At 28.4% G+C, this 13517-nt stretch overlaps 3 protein-coding genes and 1 long non-coding RNA gene across 4 annotated transcripts; 2 read left to right on the top strand and 2 right to left on the bottom strand.

Moving 5' to 3' along the window:
* The first annotated feature begins 2374 nt into the window (after nt 1-2374).
* Nucleotides 2375-3674, top strand: LOC142598220 (uncharacterized). The gene is made up of 2 exons (XR_012832522.1): nt 2375-3428; nt 3492-3674. It is a non-coding gene; the product is annotated as an uncharacterized LOC142598220 (long non-coding RNA).
* Nucleotides 3675-6746: 3072 nt separating this feature from the next.
* On the bottom strand, nt 6747-9683 carry Cdc16 (cell division cycle protein 16). Its single transcript, XM_047064173.2, has 7 exons — nt 8931-9683; nt 8760-8852; nt 8532-8691; nt 8156-8462; nt 7606-8085; nt 7257-7521; nt 6747-7026 (listed from the first exon to the last, which is right to left on the bottom strand). Exons 1-7 carry the CDS (start codon nt 9285-9287, stop codon nt 6955-6957), a joined length of 1734 nt encoding a protein of 577 aa, XP_046920129.1. The 5' UTR covers nt 9288-9683; the 3' UTR covers nt 6747-6954.
* Nucleotides 9684-10111: 428 nt separating this feature from the next.
* Nucleotides 10112-12354, top strand: LOC124499818 (transcription factor 24). Its single transcript, XM_075735795.1, has 3 exons — nt 10112-10534; nt 10726-11265; nt 11380-12354. Exons 2-3 carry the CDS (start codon nt 10846-10848, stop codon nt 11446-11448), a joined length of 489 nt encoding a protein of 162 aa, XP_075591910.1. The 5' UTR covers nt 10112-10534; nt 10726-10845; the 3' UTR covers nt 11449-12354.
* On the bottom strand, nt 11528-12206 carry LOC142598216 (uncharacterized). The gene has a single exon (XM_075735796.1). The coding sequence runs from the start codon at nt 12204-12206 to the stop codon at nt 11841-11843; it is 366 nt and encodes a 121-aa protein (XP_075591911.1). The 3' UTR covers nt 11528-11840.
* Nucleotides 12355-13517: the final 1163 nt, after the last annotated feature.

Genomic DNA, 13517 nt, shown 5'->3' with positions numbered 1-13517 from the left:
TTTTTGACAGCAACCCAAACACAAAACAGAAAACAATATAGCAACAGCAAACAACAACAACAACAACAACAACATTTTTCATTAATATTTATATTAATGATATCAATTTTTTTTAACTAGAAAAACAACAACAATAACAAGGATTGTAATCACAGTGAATATTCTGGCTGAACATATTGCACGAAAACGACAACAATGATTATCATCATCAGGTGTATGCGTTGCATATGTTTCAATGTAATTCATTGAAAGTGATGAGAAAAAAAAACTTTGAAAATTTTTTTCTTCTTTCCACTCAAAGATTATCATCAAACAAACTTGAACGACAAATGCATAGAACAATCGTGATCGAATATATGTTTTTATTCAAAAAATAAAAACAAAATTCGATACTATCGATTAATATGCACATCACGTTCGAATCTTATTTGTGTGTGTTTTTGAAATGAAGAAAAAAAAAAAAAAATAGAAAGATGAATTACATGATGATCAATGATGATAGTCATCGCTGTTTGTAATTCGATTCTTTTTAATTTTTTTTAACTTTCAAAATTAACTTTAAAAATCTTCATATTGAAAAGTTTTGTTTTTCTGGCTAATTTTTTGGCGATATATAATCAACAAAAACACCCACGCACACACAAACACATATATTTAATGATCATGACGTTCATTTTCTATCCATCCACATACATACATAAACCAATTAAACAAAACGGTTAAAATGAAAGAAAACAAAACAAAACAAAAACTTCAAAATAAATGAATCTCAAAACAACGAATTGTCAATAACAACAACGAAAACAACGAGAAATTGCCAAATTATTTTCATTCATTTTGAATAGATGAATGAATTTGTGATGAAAATGTGTTTGTATGTTCGTTTTAATTATATTTGTGTGTCTACTAACCATTTGTGTATTTGTGGATGTATTCATTTCAACAACAACAACAACAAAAACAAAAAATACTGAAGCTCAAAACGATTCAAAATAAATGTAAATTGCTAGGTGATAATGGTCATGAGTATTTTTTTTTCTGATTCGACCAAATAATCATCAACAACTTTGTTGTTTGTGTGTATGTGTGTGTGGGTTTTTTTTGTAAATGTTTTGTTTGGTTGGTGTTCACTCATCAAATATTTCAATGTGAAAATCTTATGTGTAAATATGGTGATCATCTATTTAGGATAAGATGATGATGACGACAATGAAAAACAGAAAAAAAACAAATAAAACTTGACAACCAATACGAAAATCTAAATATAAGGTATCCAATTTCTTCAACTAATTTTGGAATCAACAACGACAACAAAAATGGCCACCGTCATCATCATTGTTTTCCATTCCATAGTTTTTTCTCAACAAGCTGTTTCCCGTTGCAAGGATGAAAAAGATAAACAACAAAAATGATATCGTTTTTCTTTTTTTTTCGTTTGTTTCAAATTCTACATTCAGAATTTATTGGCCAAAAAAAAGTCACGATTAATCAGATTGATGACAATGAATGAATGAATGAAACAAGTGATTAAGACAACAACAACAACGACAGCAACAAAAAACGGTATGACCAACCCATAAGGCTAAAGACATTATGTAATCGCTAATGTTCATTTTTTTCTTGTTTATAGTTTGTTTTTATTTGGCTTTCTGTTGGTATTCCTACAGAATTCTCTAATTAATGATGGAATTTCTTCTTGTTTATCTCTTTCCCTTTAAATTCAAGCATTGTTATTATCTCGTATCATAGTATTCGATAGTGTGATGATAATAACCAAATGAAAGAGAATGAGAAAGACTTTTCGGCTTTTCAAAATCACACAATAACAATGTTGTGACTTTTATCGGGTGATGTTAATGTGAACTTTTTAACACCAGATTAATCTCTTTTTTTTCTTTCTTTCTAGTTTTTTGCTGATTTTTTTCTTGCCTTTCGAAGAAAAAAAAAATAATCAGCCATCACAACGTTTTTTTTCATTCTTGAATCAGGCAACTAAACAATTGCACCACCACCACCACCACCACCGCCAACAACAACAACAACATTAGAATATTAAAAAAGAAAATAAAAAAAATAAAGAACATGAAGAAAAAGAATATGGATGACACAATAGAAGACAATCACAAACACCCACACACCCAACGTATATAAAATAGAATTTCAATTTACTTATAACAAAAGAAAAATGCTTTTAATGAAATGATTTATGGATGAAACATCCATAGACATAAACATGTTGGTTCTTTTTCTTTTTTTCTCCATGATTTTTTTCCCATCTTTTTGTCATCATCATCTCTCTTTTTATGCCATTGTCATCGTCATTGTCATCATCATTGTCATTATCGTCATCAATAGTAAATTTAATTCAACATTAAGAATCATCAATTATCTTTATAGTTATTTGTATTTCATCATCATTCACACTTTCATTGTTTGTGATTGAATTCCAGAAGAAAAAAAAAATTTTTTTTTCATTTCTAGAATATGATGAACTTCATTTTTCTGTGAATGTCAAGAACATTTCACATAGTTATCATTTATTAGTGAATGAAATTGAATCGTAAACACATTTGCACATCACATACAAGAAAAAAAAGATGATGATGAATTTTCAAATTATTGACAATGAAAAGAACGAGAGAAAAAAAAATTCTTGAAAAAAAAACATAACAAACAACAACAACATGACAACAAACAGCTAATTGAATTGAATTCGGCTTGGTTGGAATAGAAAAAAATGATGGATCTTTTTTTTCACTTCCCAAAAATTTTTTTTTTGTGTTTGTGTGTTTGTTATTTATTTATATTTATTTTATGATGACTGCGAAAATAAGAATGTCAAATGGGACATAAAAATCAAAGAATTTCATTTTTTTTCCTTGGTGAATGAAAAATGAATCTTGCCGTAGTCGTAATAAATAAATCTGTGTGGCCTACCAACTAAACCGACCGATCAAGTTTTTTATCCACAACAACGACAACAATAGCAACGATCTACATTTGATTTATCATCATGAATGTGAACATTCATCTAATTAAAAGTTAAATTGAATGTTTGCTCGATGTGTGTCACACTTATGAATTAATTAACATTAATGAATTAATGAACAAAACGAGAAAAAAGAATTGAATTAATAGAACATACAATTAGATTTTTTTTTCAATGAACTTCAATGATGATGATGATGATGATGACAATTTGATTTGTAGTCGTCGACTGTTTTTTTTATGATGATGATAAATATTCAATCAAAATTTTCTGCAACAGCAATGAAGAAAAAAAATTGTTACTTTTTTTTCATTGAAAAATGATCGATTTATTTTTTCATTTCATTGTTTTTGTCTCTATTGACATCATCATCATCATCAATATTTGGCTCACGAATCGAAAATGGACAACTACGACAACAACAACAACGAATACAATGGTGAGAAAAAAAAATATTTTTAATCTAATTTAGCTAAGCGATTTTTTTTTCTCTTTCAAACAGCAATTCTCGAATGTCATTTTGTTGTTGTAATAGAGAGTGAGTGTGGAATGAATTTTTTCGATTGTTACCATCACCATAAAGTTTCATTTGTACTTTTTTTTACGGGCAAAAAAAAATACAATTTCCTTTTTTTTTGTTTCGTTCATGAGAAATGAATGATTCGGTGAATCTAATCGAATCGAATCGAAATTTTGAAATTGAATTCAATGAAAATCCAATGCACTTACCATTTGGGGTAGCAAAAAAAAAGGTGGATGTGTTCAGTTGAACAGAAGTAGTGAACGCAGCAAAACAAACAAACAAATAAATAAATATAAATCGGTGATTTCAGTAGTAGTATATCGGTGATTCTATTTCAATTGAATCGTTTGGATGTGGAAATTGGAATTTGAAATTTTTAGACAATTTCAATATAGCAATGAAATATTGATGATGATTGTAGCACGGAATATCGAAAGAATTTGAAGAGCGACGAATAATAATAATAATAAATAATTGAAAAATGTACAAAATCTTCATTCAAATATCAAATATTTTTTTCTGTTGAAATTCATGTATCATCACATCATCGTCATTGTCGTTCCATTGAGGATTTATACATGTCTGTCTGTCATGTGATATGATTTTTCATTTTTTTTTTGTTGAATTTCAAAAAAAAAAAATTTTTTTATTTCACTTTTTTTTTGTAAAAATTTATTCGTGCGTGCGTGCTTGTTTGATCAGTTGGTTGGTTGGTTGGTTGATTGGTCCATCAATAGTTTTGAAATGCAAGTAAAAAAAGTTTGATGACCTTTGCCATTGGTTATTCGTGCATCGATTGATTGATTGATTGATAATGACGATGATGATGATGGAAATTATTACAAATAATTATTTGTTACATTCATTGGATGCGGCACATAAACATAAACATAAACACAGGAATTTGAAATACCTCTAAGGGCAGAAAAAAAAACATTGACACTGACGTTGATGATGATGATGATGCATCCAGAATTCCATTTCATTCTAGTTTTTTTTTGTCAACCAACCAGCCGACGTGAAAAAATGAGACTTTTATTTTTTTTTTCGTCAGTTATACATGTCCATGTTAGAATTCTGTTGGATTCATAGATATTCACATGCACGCACACACACACACAAATAATAATGAGAAAAAATGCCCAATCGAATGAAACATTTTCATTTAGCAGCAGCATATATTACACACACACACAAAAAAAAAATTTCACCGATGATGATGAAAAAGATGAACAGACGAGAAATTGGACTGCTACACAGGAACAAGAAAAAACGAAGAAAATTCTTTCGATAAAGTAGAAAAAAAAAGATTCGATGATTCTCTGCCTGTGTGTGTCTGTGTGTATGCGAGTGTGTGTGTGTTATATAATTCTGGCTTCTGGTTTGCAGTGTACAGAATTTTCATTCACCATCATCATTGAGAAAAAAAAACAATGCACCATTCAATTTTGCAGTTGATGTTGCTTGCTTGTTTGTTTGTTTTTTTTTTTGTATTATATACGTATATGGATATGGATGCTAGTGGTAAATATTTTTTACCAACGAAATAGTTTCATATGGAACACCATCATACACAGACACACGCACAAAAAGAAAATGAGAAAGAAAGAAAAAAACTTTAGTGGAACTAATATATAATATATATTGGAGGTCGAACCGTGAACTGAACCGAATCATCATCGTCATCATCATTCGTTCGGTCAAAATCGAAAGTAAACGAAACGAAAGGATAAAGGCAATTCGACAATGAAAAAAAATGCGCATAATCATTGATGATTATATACAAATCAAGTGTATATGAATTCTAAAGCTTCACACACACACACAATCAATGCAAATCAAAATTAAAATTGAACTTGTATTGAAAAGAATCATCTTTTATGGAATTTTTTTCCTTATATTATTCCATTCCAAAGTTTTTTTTTGGATTTGAAAAGAAAAAAAAATTTCTTTTCGTTTTTTATTGCCAGGTATTTGAAGAATTTCTATTCCAAATTTTTCACTGAATGTTACAAAGAATTTCAAATTGGTGTGTGTGTGTGTCGTGAAGAAAAGAAAAACTACTTTTTCACACCTGAAAGATTCATTTCATAAGAGGCGCTTTTAAACGATTATCGAAAGGAAAAAATCTGTTCAGAATCTCATCTCATAAAATTTGAATAAGAAAAAAATTTTTTTTCCATTAACTAAATTAATGGTTAACACATACACACACACACACAGACTGGTTATGATGACACAAGATGGCCAAAATTATCATCATTATGTGATGTGAAAAAAAAAATTGGTTACCACACACACCAGATGTAGGATCATTTTTGGCCATAAATCCCGTATTATACATTTGAATTTTTTTTTTTGTTCACTTTCACAGACTTTTTTTTTCTCTTCTTTATTATTTTTCGCTTTTCAAGAATATTCTAAATTTTCATCCATCAACCATGTACATTTTGAATGTACGCTTACAGTGTAGTAAGTTCCATGGACGGAGAAAGAAAAAATTTTTTTCCCTTTGCAAAGAATTCATTTCATCATCATCATCATCATCATCGTGATTCATATTCTGAGAAAAACAAAAATTTTTTTCTTTGATCTCGCGTTTTTTTTGCATATCACTTAAAAAATAAGACGTGTGTGTGTATGTGTCGTGTGCGTTCATCATGTGGAATCAATGGCAAAAAGAAAAGAAAATATTCGATTGTCACCAACACGCAAAGACGGAATTGAATGAAGAAAAAGGTTTCAAATCCTATGATATGAAGCGAAAAAAAAAATTCAATTTTATTGAATTTTTCACATTTTCATTTATATATATCTCATTTATGTTTGTTGTTGGCGAAAACCAACAACACAACAATTCATTCATTGATCGATCATAGGAACTGCCTATAGGAATAGGAAAAACATGAAAATTAAATTAATTTTTTTTTCTTCTTCTTCCACATTTTACAGCCTGAAGTTAGTTACCATTACTTCATTATTCTTATTTAAACGAAAATGAAGAGAGAAAAAAATTTATATTCTGGATAATAACCAATAATGTGTGTGTGTGTGAATCTTATATGTGATTTTTATTTTTTACTTTTCTCATAGCAAAAAAAAATTTTTTTTTTGTCTATTTTAACCACCACATTGATTAACTTGTGTATATAGAAAAGAATTTGTGATTTTTTTTAAAATATAATTCACATACACATTAAATTCATTCATTAAATTTAATTACATAAAATTAAAATCAGATTAACCACACCATTTAATCATTGTATGATGATATATAGCCGGGAAAAAAATCGATTAATGAATATTCATGTTACATGATTATTATTACATATGAAAACAACAACAACAAAAAAAAGATGAATGCAAAATCACAATTGTAGAAATCCAATTTGGTGTTTTGTTCTTTTTTTTTCTTCTTGAACAAAGTTAAAGTTGAAAGTTGTCATTTTTTTTCAACCGATAATAAATGGTACATTGTCAATGCGAATGCATCATCACGTTTAAGGCTAAGGGCCTAAATAATAAGAAAAAGAAAAATTAAAGAAAAAAAATGAGCAAACAAAATTTTTTTTTTTCAAAAGAAAGTTGCCGACAAGATATTTTTCATATATTAGTAAAATATTACAACACACACACACTAATGTAAAAGGCCGAAGGCTTTAAATCAATTGTGTGTGTGTGTTCAAAGTTTTTTTTTGTTGTTGTATTGATTGGAGAAAAATTTTTTATAAAAAAAAAATTTACCTTTTGAAAATAATCACTCGCCATCTGTCGTTCACCTTTTAAACTATACACTAAACCTAATGCATCTAATGTTGATGAATTTTCCGGTATCATTCGTAAAGCGATTTTAAAATAATTAATAGCATCATCATATTCGGTTAATTTTCGATGTACATGTCCCAAATTATTCAACAATGGTTCCCATTTTTTTGGATATTCCATCAACAATTGTTTATCGGCCAATATTTTATAAACTTTTACAAAATATTCTTTTGCCATTTCATATCTGTTTTTTTTTTTTTTTTTTGAGGCGGGAATAGGAAAAAAACAAATTATCAATCATACACATGATATATATAGGAATCCATACTCTTTTTTCTCATAAAAAACTATTCCCAATTCATGAAGTACGAATAGATTATCTGGTGATAATTCCAATGCTTGATTCAGATATTGTTCAGCCAATGATGGAAAATTTAGATGACAATATTCAACACCAACATATAATAGTGGTAGATATGAATGGGCCATAATTTTACTTAGATCCATATATACTGCGATCGCCTGATCATGCAATGCTTCCATTTCGAATGAATGGCCATACATGAGCATTGATGCTTGAAAATTTGGATCAATCAATGTAGATTTACTTAGATATTTTCTTGCATTATCCATATTTAAGATGGAATAATAATAACAACCAACAGCATACCATGCTATGGCATTTTCCGGTATTGATTCAGCTAATTTATGTGATATTTCTCGCAATACAATATGATTGCCCAATTCTAAAAGGCAACCGATCATAAGAAATGAACATTTTTGATTTAAAATATCATTCGAATGAATTCTTGAAAATGGAGTAGAAAAAATTTTTTTTTTTGTAAGAATTCAAAAAAAAACTTCATCGGTACACTTACTCGGAAAGGATTGCATAACTTTTTTTGAATTGACAATCATTGTAATAATTCTCAGCATGAATTAATCGAACGTCATCACTGCTGCTGTTGAAAAATGATTCATTCAACAATGTTATGGTTGATTTCGGTTTCGATTGTTCATTTTCATTTTCTTTTTTCAATCCATCATCATCTTTTCCATGTTGTTGATGATGATGATGACGAAATTGAAGATTGTACAATTCTTTCATCATTTTGATGGCATTCGATTCATCATCGTTGGTGTTGTCGTTGTTGTTTGTTGAAATAAATTCCAATAATTGACATTCTACAACAGGATGGGATGGGGAATTTTAATTTTCAACATTTAATCAAATTTTTTTTTAAAAAAACATACCTTGTTCTTTATTAATCATATCAAATTTAATCAATGCTTGAAATGCTTCATAACAGAATGGATCCAATACAAGTGCATCGAAAAAACATTTATTAGCCAATTCTTTATCATTCAATGCTTCATGTATATGTCCTTTCAATAATTGAATGGAACTTTTCCACTATGAAAAAAAATTCAATAAATTTTAGTAAACAGTATCTACCAAATTGAAAAAAACGCTGGAAATACCTGATTAAAAGATCCACCTTTTTCATCAAAGGTTAAATTATCAATCGAAAGATTCAGTATTTCCAATGATTTCGAATATTCTTTACAATCAAACTAGAAAATAGAATGGATCGAACGAAAAAAAAAAATTATACAATTTGTGATTTGATAAATAACAAATAAATGACATACATAACATTTAGCAGCCAAATAACGAGCGGAAAGATTTTTCAGATGAAAATTATTCGATATAATCATCAATGCAGCACGATGATATTGTTCTTTTTGATGTAATAATTTAGCCATTCGATAAATCTCTGAATCAGCATCATTATCATGATCATCATTATGTTCAAGAGTGATTAATTTATCGGTAAAAAATTGTGCCGTATCCACAAGGAACATTTTTTCAAAATCATCACGTATTTTTTTAATCTGATCAACTTTTGAATATATTTGTCGTTTGGTTATTTTCGTACTATTATAAGCATCATTGAATGCATTAAAAATGGATGCATTTACATTGGATTGAGCATTGGAATTTGCCATTGTAATGTTTTCTTTTGGAAACGAATTTTTAAAGTTTTCAAAAACAAACAAAAAAAAACAATACGAAATTAAAATTTGTTTTCAGTTTACAATTTTTTGCCGCAGAATGAAAAAAACACATGAATATTAGTTCCATAGCCCGGTTAATACATTGCAAGTGCATTATCAAAAAACTGTTTGCATCGTATAAACAACAATTTCAATAAAATGTCTTTATGACACTTGTTGGTTTTTTTCAAAAAAAAAACAAAAAACAAAAAGAAATTTCAAGAATCGCTTTCGGCCAATCAATCAAACAGATAATCAAATTAAAAATTTCAATACAAAGATAATTCTAGTGTACAAAAAATGAACAATGAATAATCATCCATGCATGCATCCACCTATCCATCAATTGATTGATCGATCAACAAAATCGTCATCAATGTTGTCGTTGTTGTTAAGCGGATTAAAAGAAAAAAAAAATGTGTACAGACAATGATTATGACATCATCATCATTATCATACGACAAAGAATCTTGAATCAATCAAGTGATGTAATTTTTTTTCCCGATTTCCAATCCCCATGTTTATGTTTGATTTCAACATTATCAGCATCATTCATGTATCGAGCAAAAAAAGTTTTTTTAAATACCAAAAAAAAAAAAAAAAACGAAACAAAACAAAACAAGACAAATTCTCACCATTTAGTGATTGGTGAAAAACAAAAACAAAATGTATGTTTCATATCTGATTTATTTATCCATGAAAAACAAAATCAATTTGTCATCCTATATAGGCACACACACAGGGAGAGAGAGAGATTGAAAAAAAAATGAAACCAACCAAAACACAAAGCCATACAAACATGACAATTCAATTTGTCATATATGATTGTGTGCAAATGAATGGAAAAAAAAATTTTTTATTACTACGAAATAGTCGCCAACCAAGAAAATTTCATTAGAAAAAATTTTTTTTTTTTTCGTCAATTTGAAAATTTGCGCACACAAAACATTCAAAATGCAAAATGGCATCAATTATGATGTTTTGGGGGGAAAATCCCGATGATGATGAAAAATCTTTATATTAATAATTATAATGTGTGATTGCAACCGCCGCCACGACCACCACCACCACCACCGTCATCCGTTATTAAAACGGAGGTAGAAATTCATATGAAAGCAAATTTTTCTTGTTCAATTCGCTTTAAAAAATGATCAAAAATGAAAAAAATGAATGAATCTTGTCCGATTTTTGTCATGAAAGTAGGTGGATTTTTTTTCTGGTTCACCACCATCAAAAACAACAGGTTATGAATCAAATTACAAAAAAAAAAAAAATTCTATTGCCAAATGATCAATGATAGTCTAATGATTAATGATGATTTTTTTTTTGAATGGATAAAATGGTCAAGTGTAGTCAAATGTTTGTTTTGTTTTTTTTTTTTGCACACTAGTTGCAAATGACAAATTTTCTGATATAAATAAAACCAAACTGGTGTTTTTTTTTCGCCAAAAAATTTCCATTTTCATTTCGATTTAATCCATTTTTTTTTTGTTGGTGGCTGTCGGTCTCCATGGCTAGATTTAATAATAAAAATAAAAAACAAAAATCACCACCAACAACAACAACAATACCGGCTGCTAAAAATGCTGAACGTGAACGTGGCCGTGTTCGTTGTTTACGGAATGCTTTTCAAACATTACAACAATGTTTACCATCAGTGCCACCGAATACAAAATTATCTAAACTAGATATATTGATTTTGGCAACAAATTATATTCAAATATTGATGCAAATACTTGATAATAATCATGATAATCATGTAGATGAAAATGGTGAAAATAGCACCGCCACCACCACCACCACCACCACTCCAGAATACATTATTCATCAACACAATCATCACTCAATCGATTATAAACAATCAACAACATTGTTGAACATTGATGAAATTGAAAATTCATTATCATCCAAGGTTTATCGTCCAATCAAGGTAAAAATCATTTTTCTTTGTTAATTTTTTGTTTTTTTTTAATCAAATTTTCTTTTTTTTTCACAACTCATCTATCGATTAAATTTGCCCAAAAAAAAAAATTCAAATGAAAAGAAATGGCCAATGCGTTCACGTTTATATTCAACAATGATGATGATGATGATGATCAATGATGACCAATGACGATGATTTGAACAATCGAATAATTGAGTAGTGATCGATCAATCGATCGATCAGAAATAAAAAAAAAACAACAAAATCAAATGATTTGCCACTTTTATTCATCTTTAAAAAAAAACAACAACAAATCAAACAACAACAACGACAACATGATATTGGCAAATGGTAATAATTCATTTTTCAGATTTAATATTAAAAATGAAAAAAAATAAAATAAAAAAATAAATTAAGTTAATTGAAAAAAAATGTAAAATATCAAAGCTTTTTCAATGAGAGATAAGCAAAATTTTCTTCTTTTTTTGTTTTGTTTTGTTTTCGTGTTTTGTTTTGTTCGGATACAAATGATTGTATGATGTAAACGCGTGTAGTTTTTTGTTTTTCATTTCTGTCATCAATCAATCAATATGATTTGTTGGCGTTTCTTTGATTGCCGGTAAATTTCCTTCATATAGACAACATTTGGAATAGAAACCAATTTCATCGTCAGATAATTTACATTTTCTTTTTGCACTTTGTTCCAGATATGATGGACATTTTTTTGTTGTCGTCGTTATCGATTTACATGGTGTCCAAAGACAAAGGCGTAACATTTTTTCTTTACGTACAATACGTGCTTCATTTGCTTGTATCATTGTTGTGGAAATGATAATGAACAATGTAAAACAAATGACCAATTGATGATTCCGTTGTTGTTGTTGTTGTAGTTGTCGTCGTCGTTGTTGATGATGATGATGATGATGATTTACGTTACGATTATACATGATGATGATTTATCGCTAATTAATTAATCAAAAAAAAAATGAGGAAATCAATTTAATGAATTTCGAATCAAATTTCGATAAACAAAATAAAAAAATTTCAAAATTTTGTCAAGCGGACGTAGTGAAACAAAAACAACAGATTGAAAATGTTTATGAAATGAAAAATACCTTTTATATATACCTGTTTAAATAAGAAAAAAAAATGTTCAATTCGTTTTCCTTTCCTTTCATTCATTTCTCTTCCTCTCTCTCTCAATTACTCTTTTACCTGGTATTTTCTATGGATACCACACCACACCACACCAAACCATCACCATGAAACATTAAACATCAACAAAAATTAAAAAAAAAATATTACATCTACACGGGAAATTCAAAATGCCACACACTTGAACGCACAAAATGTCAAAATCTATTGTTTTTCCAATGTAATAATGAAATGATGATGATGATGATGATGATAATAATAATAATTACACTTGTAATAAAACAAAAAAAATATTTATTGACGAAGAAATATTCTAACGTAAATGGTGAAAATAAAGAATTTGTTATTCAAACACTTGTTATTATAACAGTTTCTTCCTATAAATTATGTAATTTCAAAAAAAAACAAAGAATTGTTGATCATCTGAAAATTATTTTTTTTTCGACCGCGAATAGGTAAACATACTTGTACAAATCAATCAATCAATCAATCAAGATCAATACAGGCTATTCATCTATAGATGAGATAGGATAGTCATCTGTCTGTCTGTCTATCTATGTGGTATTTCCATATATCAACTTGAATTTTTTTTTATTAGTTAGTTATGAATTATTTTCATTGTTTACTTTTATTTCATTTTATTTCATTTCAGCCATAAAGTGTTGTTTATGTAAATATTAGACAACAACGTCAAAGATGGTCAATTATCATTATCATCGTCATCATATGATTCATGATGATGATGATGATAGGAATCATAGCAGGTTTACATATACAAAAAAAAAAACACACACACATGCATGCATGTGTGAACTTAATTTGAATTTACATGCGGGATTCCACTGTTTCAATTATGTATTAGACATATCCATTATCATCATAATACACATAACTAGATTTTATTTTAGACATATAAAAAAATGCAAGCAAGCAAACAAACAAACAAACAAACAAACAAACAAACAAACAAAAAAACCCGTCGTACCCCCTGGGTGAACATGGTGAAACTATAGTGAAGAAGAAGAAAAAAAACACTGAACCAGAATGATTATATAGTGATTATGTAGTTTTATATGAAAATAGTGAATCAACATATATATACA

Source organism: Dermatophagoides farinae, chromosome 2, assembly GCF_024713945.1.
Source record: "Dermatophagoides farinae isolate YC_2012a chromosome 2, ASM2471394v1, whole genome shotgun sequence".
NCBI lineage: Eukaryota > Metazoa > Arthropoda > Arachnida > Sarcoptiformes > Pyroglyphidae > Dermatophagoides > Dermatophagoides farinae.
This window is presented reverse-complemented; position numbering and strand designations above follow the sequence as displayed.